This window comes from Embiotoca jacksoni, unplaced genomic scaffold (genome assembly GCF_022577435.1).
Source record: "Embiotoca jacksoni isolate LCO1_2020_lvr unplaced genomic scaffold, fEmbJac1.0.p SCAF_2, whole genome shotgun sequence".
NCBI lineage: Eukaryota > Metazoa > Chordata > Actinopteri > Embiotocidae > Embiotoca > Embiotoca jacksoni.
The window spans coordinates 21,314,371-21,333,308 of record NW_027185340.1 but is presented as its reverse complement, the minus strand read 5'-3'; the positions used below and the strand labels follow the sequence as shown (position 1 = coordinate 21,333,308).

At 40.3% G+C, this 18,938-nt stretch overlaps 1 protein-coding gene across 1 annotated transcript; it reads right to left on the bottom strand.

Moving 5' to 3' along the window:
* Positions 1-16,157: 16,157 nt before the first annotated feature.
* LOC138200773 (E3 SUMO-protein ligase ZBED1-like) lies at positions 16,158-18,245 on the bottom strand. Its single transcript, XM_069153657.1, has 5 exons — positions 18,157-18,245; positions 17,905-18,044; positions 17,356-17,825; positions 16,671-17,256; positions 16,158-16,592 (listed from the first exon to the last, which is right to left on the bottom strand). Exons 3-5 carry the CDS (start codon positions 17,578-17,580, stop codon positions 16,480-16,482), a joined length of 924 nt encoding a protein of 307 aa, XP_069009758.1. The 5' UTR covers positions 17,581-17,825; positions 17,905-18,044; positions 18,157-18,245; the 3' UTR covers positions 16,158-16,479.
* Positions 18,246-18,938: the final 693 nt, after the last annotated feature.

Genomic DNA, 18,938 nt, shown 5'->3' with positions numbered 1-18,938 from the left:
ATTGAAAAACATAAACTGTTTAACATATAGGTAAAACATGGTGACAAAAAAGTCAATAACAGCAGACACAATGACCATATGCACAATTCCTTGAGACATTTAGAATTTTTTTTAAATGGTTGTTTTGAAGACATCATTTGACCAAACATTCTCTGGCAAAGTTTATAATATGGATGAAGTAATGTGGGTCCATTTGTCTAAAACTTACTTACTTTATCCACCTCCAGCAAGCTGCTCGTCATACCAGAATGAACAAAGATGTAGCATCAAGAGCTTTAAGTGTGTTAAATTGGTTAAGGGTGTTTGTTTTCTATTGTTTAGGATTTCAGCTTTTAATGTGAAAGCATTTTTTGTTGTTGTTTTTCAAGTTAGTTATCCTTACTTTAAATTAGAATTAGCATTGTACCCAAACATTAAATAGCTTTAAAAAAAAATAAGTTATTATTATATTTTAATTGGATGCTTAGACTATCTACCAGTCTTCACAAACTGACTCAAAATAGTTCATTTTGGACACTGTATGCATGCATATGTGTGGTTCTATCTAAGCCACAGTTCTAATGAGGAATCTCTTGGATCGCAGGCTAAAGCACCGGAAAGCAGGGGCCTCTTAATGTCCTGATCCCCGATGTCTAAGCTGCCGCGCCACTGTTTGTCATCCTGAATGCCACAAGAGAGCTGGAATAATTTAGTCCACCAAACAACAAAGGAGGCACAAAAGGAAGGAGTGAGAGTGAGTTTGTGTGTGTCAGGAGGTGGGGGGAAGAAGTGTGTCTGGCTTGCCGTCCTTCAATAATGCAGCTGCCACCCAATCTGTCCCCCTGTGATGGGGACTATTGTTCTCTGGGCCTGAGCAGCGTGCACAGACAGAGGCTGGTGCTTTTTTTTTTTAAAGAAAAAAACCCGTTCACCCCCACCAACACACACACACACACACACACACACACACACACACACACACACACACACACACACACACACATGCAGAACATGCCTGGTAATGCAGCAAGCACAGCAGCCTCAATCGCAGGTTGCCAGACGGAATCTTTGAGGAGTCAGCAGAAATATAACTGACACAGCAAATGAAAAAAAAAGAAAAAAAAACAGAGGCAGTCGAGTAATGTTTGTGTGATTTCTGCAGCCTGAACTGATAGTCTTGCTTTTACTGTGACCTGTGAGCTTAAGAAAAATATGTATTTTAAACAAGGTAATAAAAAAAACATATTTGTCTAGTATTCAGAATTCAGAAAAGAACTGAAATCATTGTAATATGAACCAACTACTTTTAACTGTTTTTTAATGCTTTTTTATTCATTACCACTCATCGACAGTGAAGTCGTATAGTTTGTGTTTCATGGGTCATTTGGCAGTAAATTATACTCTGAATATTGAGTTCATATTGCTGTTGGAGCTACACCATATTACAAAATAAAATCATCAACCGCAAAAAGAAAAAAATAATTGTGAAATATATGCCTCTATTGTGTTAAACTGATGATGATGATGATGATGATGGTGCTGGTAAAATCCTTATAAAATCCTTTATAACCATCTCCTGCTACTGAAATCTCAGTGAAAGATCAGTGCAATGTACTATACAAACATTAATGTTTAGATCAGGTTCTATGAAATGAATCATGCTTGATACAAAAGAGACTTTATAAAAGTAAAATGGAGTAAAACGTACTGCGCAGACGACTTCCGGCCTTCAAATGATTGTACATGCAGCATTGCAGGGCTGCACAGGAAGAGTTCAGTTACTTTTCAGGTATTTTAAGAATACGAGAGCATTCCCCTGTGCACTAACGTCAGAGCTGACATGCCCCCTGTTACTGGTTTATGCTATTCTCTGTACATCTAAACTACAAATCTGCCACATTACAATTAAATTACATCATGGATGTTGTTATTTGTTATATACAGCTGAGATGCACCGGCACTTTTTCAGTTTGTTTTTTTGCCCGTAAGACTAAGTGACATTTCACGACATTTTTGTCAGACAAAATATTTGGAATCTTTCCCCATTCATTTGCAAATGAATTCTGATTTGTGAGCATTTTGATTCGTCTAATAAGCTGAGAAAAATAAATACCTGCATACAACAATGTAAAAGCTTAATAAAGCTCCAATCAGTTCCTTTGGTTGAAATAATAAGTTCTTCAATTGATAAACTACCTATTAAGAATATAAATTATTCACCTGCCAGCATTTTAAATTCAAGTCTATATGACAAGATTATATGGAAAGAATAATTCGTCCACCCAATAAAGTCTATAAGTGTGTGTGTTTCGTAGGAGGGCCGCTGTGAGTCCTTCCATAGTGAGCAGATGCTGCAGCCTCCACCTCGGTGACCCAGCCTGCCTGCACTGCCTCTGCACTGCGCATCTCTGTGTGTGTCATGAACCAGGGTTAGCCCCGTTGGGGGTGTATGGAAGGATGAGCTCCCCTGAGGTCAGACCCTGACCAGTCCCTCTGGGCCAGCGCACGGCTGCCATTTGCCGGCTAAGCCCGGCAGTGAGCCAGTCTGCCACGCTGGCGACCGTCTGGGTGGGGGGACAAAGAGGGTGCAGAGGGTGGGGGTGGGGTGTATGGATGGGCAAGGGTGGAAGAGGGTGTGGGGGCAACAGATGCCTGCTGAAGCCACAGGGGACCTCCCTGAAAGCATCCTCCTCCTCTACCCTCCCCTACTGCTCTCCTGCAACTGGTGGTGTCCTGATTCATTCTCAGTGATACATATCACCACTGTCTGTCCAATGTGGCCTTTGGGGGGTTGTGGTTAGCACTCACTTTCACCTCTGAGTTGTACAGACTCTCAGTTGGTTACGTCTGGTGCTGCCTCCAAGTTGCTAACCAAGGGGTCAGAAAGGTCGTAGGTATGTGGAGATGTAGAAGTGAGACCATTATCATTGATCATCACTGGCTCCACTCTCATCATTATATAAAATATTCTATAACTGTTTTAGATTAATTCAACTAAAGTAAAATGGAACCACCCCTCATGTTTTGGGGGAACCCCAACAAATCCCATGAGGAGCCTTACGACCACACAAAGCCCTTCTGTCTCCAATTCACTTGTGAACACATTCTCTACTTTATATCTAAATTAAAACCTGCCAAAGTCAACAAAACATTTCTGAAAATCCCTCTTGGCATATACTGATGTTCAACTTTCTGTATTAAAGAATGTGTAACTTTCTACCTGTAAAATAATTGAAAAAAGGCAAAACAACCCAATTATATCTTAAAATTAGAAGATATAGCATTACACCATTATGCACAGGAGTAACATATACAGACAATATATGTTTTGGTAATGTGCTCAGGGAGGTTCATTATAAGAAATTATGCATAAAACGTGAACAACAAAACACTGCAACCAATGGCACAGCATGACAACAGTGTTCTGTGTTCTCTACCCTCTACCATGCCAAATGTGTGCTAACTCAAGCCGCAAACACAAAAATAGAAACGAAAACTACTTACCACACAGTTTCAAGAGAAACAGCAAGGCAGCAAAAGGGACAAGGCAACAACTCCTACAATTTCGCTCCTGAAACGTTACCTTTGGTCATTAAAGCAGCAACGCTGAAAGTCAGAAAGTCTAAAGCGGGTAATTTCCTGATAACGGTGTTGGTAAAGTAAGCCCAGAAGTAATGCAAAATTCCTTTTTAAAGGAAAAAAAAGTCAAATCTCAGTATCCACTAGAAAGTTGGAGAAAGTAAAGTAGTTAGTCAAAGTGGTTCCCAGCAAGACCGGTTTCCAGGTTGAGTTATGCAGCAATCCTAAGAGATCAACTTTAAGTTGTCCTTTTTGGTTGAGAAGCAGAGTGCAGAGTCCTGAAGCTGCAGGACGAGCAGTGTGACTGACAACAGATGGAGTGTAAGACATCTACCATCCCCTCCTCACACACGACTCTGGCCACTGACCAATACGAATGCACATCATGAACACGCGTCTCACTTCCCTGTCTCCCCTGAAGCTTATTCTGTCCACACGCCAGTCACCCACTTCTGCTCAGATATGGAAGGATAACTCCACCCCCTGCCCCCCCTCCCCCCAGCCAAACACACACAAAAACACAAACACACACACACACACACACACACACACACACACACACATCTCAAGCCCATCCACTGGCTCGAGCCTTGAATGGACGAGAAGGCGTGAGTTGACAATGGTGGGGAGGGGGACACAAAGGAGGGCCCTCGGCAGGCAGCTGCACACAGCCACACCATGCTTAGGGCCATTACACACACACACACACACACACACACACACACACACACACACACACAGAGAGAAATACAGATACATGAGGAGAAGGAGCGAGTGAAAAAAACACACACAGGACCCAGAAATGAGCTCTGCGGAACACCTGGCCCACTGGAGACGGCTGCTGCCTTCGGCCTCTTTGTTTCATGGGTAGGGGGACTGGCTTGACTCAGACAATGAGATGAATTATGTTAAAAGCAGTGTGTGCTCTCTAAATGGGTGTCAGGAGCACGAGAGCCCAAGTGTGCATGCGTATGTGTATATCTGATGGAAAGTTAGCAGGTGGGGAAGAAAGCAGTGAAGACAGAAAGACTTCAAACTAACCAGGCAAAAAGAGGAAAAGAGTGGGACATGACAGAAGAAGAAACAAAAAATAGCAAGAGTAAGACATTATGGTTTGGACAAAGGCCTTAAAAAAATGGCGATGCCTTTTCAAAGGCCCGACATTCTGCGGCAGGGTGATAGTTTTGGTTTAAAGGAGGTCAGGCTGAAAGAAAGGCTGTCTGTCGGGTTGGACTTCAACAGTTCCAGTTAAAGAGCCATTTCAACTTCAGAAAAGAGAAAGGAGGCTTTATATGTATCCCCCAATACTGTCAATGGAACAAAATGTGATATACCCTTCAGAAGGAAAGAGTACAGAGCAAGATTGAATACACTAAACAATAACCTGTCATCCTGTCAAGAAACGGACTCCTTTGTGAAATTATGTATAGAAAGAGAAAACACCCAAATAAAACAGTATTATGTAAAACAGAGCCTCACTTTGTTCTAAACAGGAGGATTGTAATCTACCATTTCAGGGGAGTAGATAAAAATGTCTTTGAGCTAAATGCTGATGTCAGCTAAATGTTGTTTAGCAAGTTCACCATCTTATTTGGTATCTGGTCATAACAAAGTGTAAGACAAGTTCAAAGTTTGACTTAATGATGGCTGTTTGAATGTTTAAGAGTTCAATAATGTCTTAATTCAACCTTTCAAAGGACAGTTTGACCTTTGACATTTAATATCTCTTTGCTAACCTCTTCTTATCTCATGGAGAGTGACGTGTGTCATGTTTCCTGTTTTAAATAAACATTGCTAGCAGACAATGTGGACATTTCAGTTGGGCCCATGCAGTCTTATTGAAAGGTTATTTGTGGGAGGTGCCATTCAAACCGCATAGACTACAGAAACATTTGAATGGAGCATCTTCAAATGTCACCCTTAATCTAAAGCCATGTTTTTGAACATGGTAGAGCCTGGGAGAGGCGTCTGTCCTGCCCCAGCCTATCACCTGCAGCTGCCTGTCTGCACACCTGCTTCCCATTAGTCATCACACCCAGTATAAAGATACTTCATTAGGCAGAGGTCCCTCATTTGCCTTTTGTTTTTATCTGCCAGTCTCAGTTTGGAAGACCAAGGAACAGAGAAAAGACTAGTTTTGGCCTCTGATCTGTTCTTAGTAATTGCATTAATCCTCACACTAGTGCCATTTTCTTCAGGTCCATCTCCTGTTTGGAGGAAACATAACACCAATGTTAGTCACCAATTTACCTAATTCAACTGCTTTCTGCATTAAGTTTGAGCAGTGTGTATCCTAGAGCAGGGGTCTTCAACGTTTTTCAGGCCAAGGACCCCCAAACTGAAAGAGAGATGGAGCAGGGACCCCTACTATATATATTGTATAAAATGGTGTTTTATATTAAACTGGAGGAATGCAGGAGGCTTGGCGGGACAGGTCCAAGCTAGTCTCGCGCTGTGAGTGAACCGCTGTCTAGCTTGAGAGAGCTCCTGTGTGTCGCTGAATGTGTGACTGAAAGATAACATCTTCTGCCTCCATTTATCCATTCGCTACAATATATTAGATTCATGTTCATGTGTATTAAAGACATTTAAATTTGTGGAAAAAAAAATTGGGGTAAAAAAATATGAAAAATTGTCTAATCAACCAAAACTTTGACGACCCCCTGCAGTACTTCCGCGGACCCCCTGTTGAAGACTTCTGTCCTAGAGGATTACTGGTACCAATGAAGATGGATAGTAATATGCGGTTAGTGAATTTCTTGTCTAACCTATGTTTCAATTGTATTTATGTAGTGCCACACATTGACTTTATATAAAAGTGGATGTAGCTTCCGGGTCTGGAAAATGAGGTCTATGCGGAAGTGCCTTAACCTGCAGTACCACCGAGTACCGCTACAGGTTGGCTCCAAAAAGCCTCCAAAACCAAAAATGCTATCCTGAAATAGCACATAAGTATAAAATTGGTTAGGAGGTGACACACAATATAGATTTAGTGGGCCAAAAGCTATTTCTCAATGTTAATGAAAGTGTAAAATAATTAGTAGATCTTCTGCCTATGGTTCATCCTTCCACAAACTTTCATGAAAATCAGGCCAGCAGTTTCTCGGCAATTCTTCAGACAAACAAGCAAAATGCAGACAAAACACAACCTCCAAAGTAACAGATAGGAAACATGGGCGTTATTGCACCTGATGTTTACACTGATAATTATAAAGACAAAAAAATGCTGTTAACCCAGCATGCCTAAACTTGCTGACTGAAACCCAGGCTATGCAAATCAGTGGACTATGCAGAGTTTGGTAGTTTAGTCTTCAGCCATTGTATCACTGTACCATTCAAAGTGTTGTATATCTGGTTCTGGTTCATATATGCAAATATACCTTCTCTGGAACACAATATATACTTGGCAAACCACATCACGTACCCAAACCTGTCAGTTTATCAAACACACCTTCAACATAATAGATGGTTGTTATCACTCAAACTGAAGTCTATAAATTGGATCCAAACACGTTTCCCTTTTTGAAAGTTAAATCCAACACTAATAACTGATTTTTGTGAGGGAGTCAAAAAAACAAAACTTAAATTTTTAAAATCGGAGAGAAAATGACAAAAGCAACAACATATAGCAACGACCAGTGATACAAGTAAACAACAGGTAAACCTTGCCACATTGCAAAGAGTACATTTCCCCTTGCCAAACAAAGACTTGTGCCCTTAACTGATTAAAAGTACATCTGACTTCATCTTTCAAAATGTCCCAAAGCCCAAGCAGACCGGCTGGTCGTGAAAGTAAGCTACCATTCAACCAATAATTGTAAGGGAGTAATCATTTGTTTTCACTGATTTGATTTCACTTTACTGCCAGGTTACCTAGTCTGAAATTTGGCTTGCATCAAAAGGCATATAGTATTTCACCTAAATAACAACACTGAATATTTAGTGCATATAGCCAGGCACAATTACAATTACTGCAAACATAAAATAAATACCTCATCAGACATAATGCTATTTATTATTGGTGATAATTACATTTTATATACACAAAGTCCTGTATGAATAAACCTGATCCAACAAGAACTAGCTGTGCAAACTTCATTTCTGATATTGGGACATTTTGCAAATTTCAATAAAAACAAGAATCTATGATATTTTGGGGGGTTAACATTGCTGAACCTTTATTAACCTGACAAAAGTAGACAAAAAAGATTTCTGATGTTTTCACTATCCAACTTGATTGTATTTTGTAAATATATATAAATTTAGATGTCCTTTTTTTTTTAATCATATGAAGACATTGTTACATTACTTAGCAACATTTACATAATGAAGTTTAGTTTTTGCATTTGTAAGTTATCAAAGTTCATTAGATTTTGCCAACTTCATTGATATCACATCTTTTACAAAGGAAGCATTTAATGTTCACAGAAAAGAAAAAAATGGATTGAATAATATCAATGAAAAATGTAAGTAAATAAGTGATATTTACTTAATAAATTTCACCTATAGCTACAATTTCACTATAATTTGTTTGTTTATCAGTCATTTTTATCTTCATACTGCTGTTCTTCTTCTATCTCTAGCCTTTATCATCCACCCCCACCCTGCTCTGACTTGCAGTGACTCCGTAATTGGGGCTCAGCTGACAGGTTTTCCCCTTGGGGAGCAGGAGCCATGTGGACCATCTGCCTGTAGTTGCAGATTGAACAGGTGTCCTGCTCCCGGGCCGCCTGCCTGCACCTTACCAAGCCTGCGGATCGCAGCGCGGCGCGGCACAGAGCTGCACGGTGTGGCCGCTGTTTACACAAGATAAATCGGAGCAGTTTTGTTTGACCTGAGCAACATTTCTGCCTCAAACAAAAGATGAAGCATATGGAAGTGCCACCTAATCTGACAGAATGATCACAGCCATGAAAGTAAAGCCTGTTATTGCATGTTTGAGCCGGTTTAACTTGGTTTGTTTTTTTTATACATCTGTTCTTAAAACATTTTCTTAAATGGATCCATGTATTTTAATAAGCGTTGGTTAAATTGTGTGTGCAACCCAGATAATCCACAATTATCTCACTTTTGTTTATACCTTCATCAAATTAAGGAGTTTTGCAGGGACCTTCTCTTTTCTATTTGGCCCCTTGTGTGGCTGTGTTGGCTGACATATGGGACAAAATCCCACTTTGATGTTATTTTAAGCGCAGATGTGATTTTGGTCTAAAAAGTGAAATGTCCATCGTAAGTTTGCCCTGTGTTCGGAAAAACCTTTGTATGTGATTTGTACAACAATATACAGCCTAACTTACTAACAGGTAAATAAATGAATTTTGAGCCTCATATTCAGGTAATGTCCTTAGAGTGGGGGAAAACAAATGCACAGAGAGGAGAATATTTAAACTCCACACACACAACACACCACCTCTAGTCTCATCAAAACTACATAAAACGGCATAACAGTACCACATAAACAGATTTTTATACCTGCATACATTACAACAAAAACCAAATGAATGAATATCAAAGTACTCTCAGCCCTGCATTACATTAAATTGACAAATTTCACATTCTGCAGTTTACTACACAACTACACACTATTTTTGTTTCTAAATGTCCTCACCTAATCCAGTCAACATACTTTAACAAATTCAAAACTGCTTGACATCATTGCATTGCATATACCCCATAAATAAATGATGAACCTGAGATGACTGCCTTTCAGTATTTTGCAGTGTGTCTTGGATTTCAAAAAACATGATCTACTATTTTTAATGAAACTATCAATGTATAACGTATTGTCGCTGATGCTGTTCACACGGAATATGCTTGTGTGTGTACTGTGTCTTATCTGTTTTATTTCTTATTTCTTTCTTAGAAAAGAGATCTTTATCTAGATGGATGGATAAATGGATAGATTACTTTAGTAATCCTTGGAGGGACTTAAAGTGTCATAGCTGCCAAATACAATAAAATACAAGATAAAAAACTTTATAAAATAGACCTTTTCTCTGAGTTCATACTGTAAATGAGGAACTACCAAATCTGATGTTTTTGGTTTCTAATTTCCCTCCTTAACATTTTATATTTATAAATAGCTTTTTCAATACCTGTATATTTGTGTGTCTCAGTGATTATCAGTGTTTCTCAGAGCTCAGTGAGCACCATTGTCATCATGAGCAGGGTTGTCGGACACCATAGGTCAAAGGAATCTGTCCAAAAAACACACATTTCACAGCAATTCTCTGCAGAGTATTTTTTTTTTTTTAACATGAGTAAAATCAATCAACTGAGTGACGAGGAAAAAAAAATCAAAAAGGACAGAGGAGAGAGAGTGGGAGGAAAGATAATCCAGGCAGAGGGAAGGATGAATGTGTTAGTAAAGAAACAGCAGGAGAAGGGGCTGCAGCAGACCTTCAATCAGCCCAATGGATAAACACTGATCCGGGTAGCAAGGATTACTCCAGCCCCCTTAACAAGGCCTGAGGGGTGGAAACAGGGAGAGGAAGAGGTAGTCCAGCTGCTATCAATCACACACACACACACACACACACACACACACACACACACACACACACACACACACACAATGTGGTCTCGTCTGGTTTGTTTGGCCTCCCTCTCCAAAGGTAGGGGCATGTGTAGGGTCTGTTATGCCTGTAAAGTGTGTGTGTGTGTGTGTGTGGGTGTGTGTGTGTGTGTGTGGCGGGGGAAGGGACGGGGTCACAGAAGACTTTGAAGGCACAAAAGGTTGGCCTTAGGGCCAGTGGCCTCTGGGTCATTTAAGGAGGCAGCATGGAAACATGTAAGCGCACACATACATAGACACACACACACACACACACACACACACACACACATACACACACACACACACACACACACACACACACACACACACACACACACACACACACACACACACGTATACACACACATGCACACACCACCTGCTGTTTCCTGCAGGCTTGTGTTTGGTGTAATGGAGATGGAGTGATTCAGCAGCCACACAAAGTAAAGACACATTGCTGAGATTTACCACATATCTCAGGCTAATAAAACCTCCATGGAAACCTGCTGCAAATCTTTGGAGTTGTAGTTTTGGAAGAGAAAAGTTAAGATAACGTTGTGCTGCCACATTAATGGGAGAAAATAAGAGAAGGAACATATATGTTTTTACTTTTACATTTTTTTTCGAGAATGAAGTCGATAATTTAAGATTGAAGTCTGACGTTTTGAGAATAAATCAAACTAAAACTTTGCTGCATATACTTTCACAAAATGTCTGATTATAATGTATTTCAGAGAGACATTAAACACATAAACAGTGGTGTAATAAACATTAGGACTTCGAAGAGATTGTGCTGCAACTTGCACTTTGTTCAGAAGGAGAAATGACAAACTTGGTCTGAACTGTGTGCAATACAGAAATGGACATGTTGTATCACAAGACACAATGAGACAATGGATCGGGTTGTTTGATCCTGAAGGTGTGAAACTCAGTCTGAGACAAAGACTTTACTGCAACAAGGGTCCCAATGCACTTTGGTGTATTTCAATCAGTGGTTGTACTGATGGTTCCAGGCTCTACGTTGTTTGGATGGAAGCCTAAAACAAAAAATGAAAAAAAAAAAAAAAAAAAAGGAATAGTAGAAAACTTGATCCTCCCCATTGTGCATTTGGGAGGACCCCCAGCGTGATTTCTTACTGACACGAGGAGCATAAAATAGTCCCAACATATCCTCTCTGTTTTGCAGTCAGGATTCGACTGCAGCTTGCACAAATGTGGCCGCCTTTCCCAGGGTTTTGTGGTTTACCCTTCTGAACATACGCAATTTTAAGCATAATCCCTTCAAAGTCCTAGTGCTTGTTACCACACTGTGTTTATGCCCAAAAAGAGAAATAATGTCCTCGTTACCAAAACCAATTCTGAAGCGCAATTTCACCAGTTCGTAGCAGTTTATTCGCAAAAGCTAGTAGTCTGATTTATTCTCAAAAGTTCAACTTTTATTTTGAAGTATTGATTTTATTTTCAACATTTTGACTTTATTCCCAGAATGCAAAATTAATTTAATAAAATCTTCCTTCTCTAATTTTTTTTTTATTGTGGCCCAAGTACTAGTAAAAATGTAAAACAGGCTGATCACTAGTTCACAGAAACAATTGTAACTCAAAGAAATTTTGATTATATAAATGTCTGAAACATGAAAAAAAAAATGTGGGTTATTAAATGACATAATAAATGCATAAATGCACTAACTCTCTCAATAGATTCTTGACATTATATTGAGCTGTTTGCTGGAAAATCACTACACAAAACCACCTCTGGCAAAATGTGAATCAGAAGAAATATTTTCAGTCAAGTGTTTACAAAAGAAAAAAGAAAAGCTTTGCTACCATCTGCTTTGTGGTGTCTCCCTCTGAGAATTGTACTGCCAGTTTAGAAGATGAACAAATATTTCAGTTCTAACCCCTGAATGTCTCCGCTATCCTGATGTCACAAGTGTTCCTGGAGCACAATGGGATTTAGTTTTTTACCAGAAAGAGAACATCGGCACATTTTCATCAGTGAGAGTCAGGATAAATCTGGGAATGAAAACCCAGGACGTTCTGATTGCATTGTTTAGTTACGGAAGTACTTTGACATGCTTTTGGAATGAAATGGAAATATGGAACTTTGAATTCCATATATGGAAATATGGAACTTTGAATTCCATGTTTACATGTCATTTTCTTACTTTTACATAGTCTATAGTAAGACACACACATACACACACACACTCTCTCACACACACACACGTAAATTCACAGCTCTCTGATTAAGTCATGATAGATCGTCCCCACAGGACCTGGCCTATTGAGCACTGTGTGTGTGTGTGTGTGTGTGTGTGTGTGTGTGTGTGTGTGTGTGTGTGTGTATGTGTGTGTGTGTGTGTGTGTGTGTGTGTGTGTTTGTGCAGTGTGTTTTAGCAACTATCCACAGCTTGCTTGTGTGTGTGTGTGTGTGTGTGTGCGCACAAGTGCGGCCATGTGTCTGACTATGTGCAGGTGTGTGAAAGTGTGTGTGTGACATTGGGGCGAGTGCCGGGTCAGCGGGGTCAGCGAGGAACAAAAGCCCGGAGCAGCTCCCAGCTGCCGGGCCAAACGTCATCCGCCCAACCCCTGCCCCTCCCATCCCCCGGGCTTTTCAATGGGAGCGTGCCGCGGCCCTGCTTCTGCTGACACATGGATATTTACACACGCACGCACGCACACACACACACACACACACACACACACACACACATGCACAGGTCCACAGTCATGTCTAGATCTCGCTGCAGCAGGCGAAGGGGGTGAAAGGTCACATGGGGACATATGCAGAGCCTGCATGGGTGCAAATGCACCGCGCAGACTGAACTTACACAGCACTGATTCCCCTCAGATGTATTTAAAGATATCTCACAGTGCTACAGGAACTTTGGAAGTATGCCATAAAATCTGACATTAAAAGAAAAAGGAATGAATATATTGCTTTACGGCAGGAACAGATAAATACCAGTATCCATGGTCTCATTGGCTGTGTTGAGTGACTGAACCTTTCACAGAGGATTAGACAACACATTACTGTGAAAACCAAAATATCTTGTTCAACAATGCAGACATCCACTTTGCATATAAGCACAAAGAGCTGAGAGACTAAGTGGGAGAAATAATTTCTGTGTGCAAGAGTGACGCAAACTGAACATGCTTAGTGAGGGAATTGTTTCTTCAGACTAAATTATGTTACAATTTGACCTTTTCATATTCTAATAAGACAGAAAAGTATTCAAAGGTTTTAAATTTATCTTTCCTGAACACCAGCAACACCCAAAATGAATGCATTCAACATTAATTCATTCATTCATTTCTTGTGTTTCTAACAGTACTTTTACTGCATCAAGCTTTTTTTCACAACCAAAAGAGAAGAACTACTGCTTAGTTATGATCGATTGATTAATTAATAACTCTTTATTGTTCGGATAGTCTTGTGAAATTTGTCTTGCACCCCAAGTAGTATATATAAACACCAATAAGTATTTGTAATAAGTATTTACCAATTCATATATATATACCAATAAGTATTCGTATTACTGCATCAATTTAATCCCTTTTTAAAATATCTTTCAGGGTCTGTGAGTGTATCTATGGTGCTATTTAGCATTTACATATGATTTTACTGAAGTTAAAAACAAATTTTATTAATCTCTAAGTAAATATTTAGGACGTTAACTCTTTCAGCAGAGATAACTATTGTGTTGAAGCAGGTCTGTAATGATTATAATCGTTAACTTTTAAGATTACACGTCGTCTACAACACTCATTTTATGGAGCTAAATCTGTTGTTGCATTTATATTTAACTTCTCTTCAATCAGCCAAAGCCAGACAACACATTTTATAAAAATTGTCTTAAATTAAATTATTTTATAACATTAAGTTATAAGGTTTTTTCATGTCTGCAGAATCATCATGTATCTGGATAAAAACAGGAATCTTAGCTTATCACTTACTTTCACATGGCATCCATCCCGTCTTGAATTAATTCTGCATCACATACTGTCAAACTGTCCCTGAAAACAAGCCTGAGTAGAACAGGAGTGTCATGCAGGAGCTGCTTTTTCAGTAATTAGCTGCTTTCTGTGCGTGAGTGTGTGTGTGTGTGTGTGTGTGTGTGTGTGTGTGTGTGTGTGTGTGTGTGTGTGTGTGTGTGTGTGTGTGTGTGAATATTCTCATATCTCTGCCTGACTGTCTCCACCCAGTGGCCATGTTTCTTGCGCCTACAAGTAGAACATACTGCTCTTTCTACAACAAGCAGCAAAGTATGGAACAATATATCATGTTTTATTGGTTTGCTTCAGTTAATGCAATAAATGCTTTTACTTTTTCACCTGTATGTGTTTTGTGTTGAATATTTTCTGTTGTTGTGTGTGTGGGAACTGTTTGTTTACAGTGTGCATTGTCCACTGCTTAAGACAGATTTCTATTTTATGCAATTCTAATGAACAATAAAGTAATCTATATTTTAACAATAATAAATCAGTCAAATTATAAGCAATTTCTTAAAATGTGCAAAAATGAGCTTCATTAACTGGATCAATCTATTCTTTGTAATCGTGGACATGTTTTGCTGTGATGGGAAACGAAAGTGGCTAAACAAACAACTGAATTTTATGACATGCAGTACATTGTTGAAAAAGGTGCAAAAAGATTTGAATTTCTTTATTAATGTATAAATATAGTAGTGTGGTTATTTAAAGCTAATTTATGGATGTTTTCAGTTTTCCGTTGCCTTTAAGGGAATTTCATTCTATATAAAATCATGTCATCGCTCAACATTTCTGGTAAAAATATAGTAACAAAGGACTATTTGGATAAACACTGTACAACAATTACTTTCAATATGTGTATTGTCAAGCTAGTAACAATAGGGACAAAGGACAAGAAACCAAAGACCACATTTTGTAATAAGTGTGATATTTTGTATTTGTTTATTAGCAGAACAGATTCCTTTATTTTGATATTAGAGACAAAAACTGAATATTTTGTTACATCGTTGAAACAGAAATAACAACAGCTGTAAAAAAGTAAATCTAAAACCCCCCTTTTCTTAATAAAGTCAATACTGATTTACTTTATGTTGACTTACATATCTTTGTGAACTTTCTCCCCATTCTTCTACAATACAGTGCTATCATACAAAATAATCAGCAACACTGGAAGAGCCTGCAGTCATTTAAAAAAGCAGAAAGGCCTGAGGATTCCTAACATCCTGTCCCGAATATAAATGCACCACATCTTTATTAACTGACGTCATTATCAAATATACAGTGGAGACTCCACATAAAGGAGTGTGGTGGTGGGGTGTGGTTTGGCTGCAGGAGGGACTGATTGGGGGAGTGGTTCAGGGAACAGTGCCTGGAAGAGGTTTAATTAGCCCCAGCTGAATCAAATCCCTGATTGTCCCTCTCTTCCTCCTTAAAAAACAAGTAGCAGGACACCAGAGGGCTCGCACTCCTCCAGAGGCTGGGCTGGGCTGGGCTGGGCTGGGCTGGGCTGGCTGCAGACCAAATGGGTGACGTGTGCTCAGATGCTTGTCAGGAGAGCACACAGTCCTTGATATATTATTGGTGTTTGAATAAACACGTCAGAAACTGTACTTTGGCTGGTTGTTGTTCGTTTGTGCTGGAAGAACCCACGGTGATGCCAAGATGTCTGTCACAAGGAGTAACCTAGTGATGGTGAGATGAAGCCTCATGAGGCATCGAACCACTTCAGCCAATTGGTTCTAGAAAGGGTTCATTTCTCGAAGCTTCATGTGAACACGAAACCACCTACTGGCCAAGTGTATAATCACAGGCAGCTGTATCTGAACCACATAATGTGATGCATTGAATTTTTGTGTCTGTTATGGCTGTTGGGAATGACTATGAATTACAAAAATGTATAACCAAATAATTTCTGTACATAAATTATCACATATGTGCATAATAAAATATTTTTTGAATGTATTCTGTGTGTGTAAATTTTCCCAAAATGGTCATATCATATGATATGGCAGGTTGTGTAATAATGTTTTTCTGTCACTTTAGGAAAATGGCATGGGCTTAAGCAGGCAGAGGACAGTGGAAGTGCTTGTGGAACTAGGAAGAGGGGACTGAATATGCTTGTGTAACTTGGACAATGATGTACAGGACAGGGGACATTTTATTCATTTTTATTCAGAAATAACAGTTTCTCAACCGTTTTTGGTTTTAAACGATTCCTTTTTTTTGACACAACCTCTCCGGCCTTTGAAAACACCCTTTCACAGGGTACAGAAGATGCTGGCGTGCACAAAAACGCAAGAGCAAGTATATATAAATTTGGATACAGTAATTTTTGCCTCTCCCAGTACTCCAGAGGGTTTTCCAGCCTGCTTATATTTGGCTCTGAAAGGTAGCGCTGGACCTCCACAGGGCATCTGCTGTCACATTTTGAGTCTTCCGTGCCTCCATGATGCTGGTGTCGAAACGATGCCACAGTTTGCTACCTAAGAGGAAACCACAGATCATGTTACTAAGTGTTCTCATAGGAATAATTGATCTCAAAATGTAAAATAATAGATTACCTCCTGTGACATCATGAGAGGTGGAAGCCTGGGGGATTTCCTCTCTGCTTTGTGTTGACCGTATAATGGTGGCACACTCGGAGGTCAGTCGTTTGATTGCTTCGGTGGCTTTTGTTTGGCTGAAAAATCCTATTGCTTTAAATCGGGGGTCCAGGAGGGTAGCAAGAGACACGATGCTCATCGACTGCAAAGTGTACAGCTTCTCCCGGAGTTGCCTGATGAGCTGGTCTCCCATTTCCAACGCTGCTGCAGGTGCCGGCTTTGTTATTTCCTCCGGAAGGGTGTGATCCAGCATCTTCACGAGGGGGACAACTTTGGAGGCAGACACATTTTCCTCTGCCGACAGCTCTACAGTGGCATCATAGAAGGGAGACAGCAAAGAAAGGCTCCCTCCAACAATGTTGAACTCTTCTGATGTTAGGAAGGGGATGTCATGTTGTAACCCAGCTAACGCTGCTCCTACTGGCTCCCTTTGCTCCACCAAACGTTGCAGCATCAAATATGTGCTGCTCCATCTGGTCTCCACTTCTTGCATGAGCTTCATGTTTGCCATCCCCAGATAAAGTTGCACTTGTGTAAGCTTCTCCTTTAAAGATACAGATGAGTAGGCCATTAAATCACTGCAGTAGGAACACAGACAAACTATTAGCGTTATTAGAAATTGGAATAAAGGGAAAGAGCATACCTTAGCAGTGGTGCTGCTTCTAAAGAAGCCAACCAGCTTCCGTGCTTTGGCCCGGATGCCAGAGAGCACAGGCTGCTGGTCAAGTGCCTTCTTCACGATCAGATTCAGTGTGTGTGCAATGCTAATATGGTGCCGAAGCTTCAGCTCTCTCACACAGGCAACCATATTGGGAGCACCATCAGTGACCATACATGTCACCTTATTAGCGATTCCCCATTCCTCCATCAGGGAGGCTTTCACACGAGCTATATTTTCAGCAGTGTGTGATTGGGGGAATGCCTGCACTCCTAACAGCACTGAACTGAGTGTGTTTTCTCACCCACAAAATGGCATGTTACAGCCAGGTGGGCATCCATATTGATGGATGTCCACATGTCAGAAGTAAGGCTAACAGCAGCCACCTTTTCCACTTTAGCCTTAGCCTTCTCCTTAGCTGACTCATACTTGGCCTCCACCATGGCCTTCAGAGCCTAAAGGAAAAAATACATAGTGCTGAACTGTGAGACACAATAAAGTACTCATTTGTTTCATGCATGCACCCATACATACCTGCCTTGTAGGAAGAACATAATTAGGATCCAGTTTGGACACAAATGCCCTGAATCCAACATCATCCACAATACTGAAGGGCTGTGTGTCCTTCACTATCATGGAGACCAGGGCTTCATCCAGCTCTTGTTTTCTGGTGGCTGGTTAAAAGAGAATAAATACAGTGTCTGCTACCTGTCTTTATTTGCACAATAAACAAAAGTGAACAGGGAAAAATTGTGATGGTGCATTTGTAATATTGTAATGACTTACCTTGGCTGGGTGAAGCTCCAGTTTCCTCCTTATTCTCATGCAAGGCATGGTAATGCCTCAGCATGGATGAGGTGTTGTTATTGTACCCCAACTCCTTGGAGCACAATAAACACCTCACCTTTGAATAAAATAAGAAACTGTGAAAAATACAGTTCTTGATAAGCAAACCTAATGTGTCTGAAATAGAGTTAGATTTACCTCATTAGGAGTTATCAAATCAAAGTGTTCCCACAGGGGAAATCCTCCTCTTCCCAGCTGGCTCCATCTTATCACCTATCCTTCTCTCCTCACTCTCCTAAATCTCCAAACTATCTCTCTCTCTCTCTCTCTAACTTCTCCAAACTATCTCTCTCTCTCTAAACTCTCCAAACTATCCAAACTCTCAACTGACCTCAACTCTCCACCAACAACCGACATTTTGAACGGAGCCTGAGGGGTTTATATTGCCGTCAAACCTCCCGGCAAAATCTGAACCACTTCCCGAAGCAGTCACGTGGTACAGCCGGGCAGCGAGGCTTCGGACTTCATCATTTTTGGCTCCTCCCCTAAATGAAGCAAGCCTCGACACGCGCTTCGAGGAAACGCCCCCTCCGTTACTCGACACACGCTTCGAAGCGTCGGCACATCTGGTAACATCACTAGAGTAACCTTTCAGGGATCTCTGTCGGTCCTGTACCTGCTCCAGTTAATCAAGCAGCCCAACCAGGATCTCTGCTCATGTATCTTTTAAAAACATCAGGTTTGACACATGTTTAGAGCAGACGCACACGTTTCTTATTATA

Excerpts from the sequence above, each read along its gene's own strand:
- LOC138200773 (XM_069153657.1), bottom strand. The coding sequence starts at position 17,580 with ATGGAGGAATGGGGAATCGCTAATAAGGTGACATGTATGGTCACTGAT. Across the intron at positions 17,257-17,355 it reads GAAGCAGCACCACTGCTAAG|GAGAAGCTTACACAAGTGCA; the intron begins GTATGCTCTTTC and ends GTATCTTTAAAG. Across the intron at positions 16,593-16,670 it reads CTCTCATGATGTCACAGGAG|GTAGCAAACTGTGGCATCGT; the intron begins GTAATCTATTAT and ends GTTTCCTCTTAG.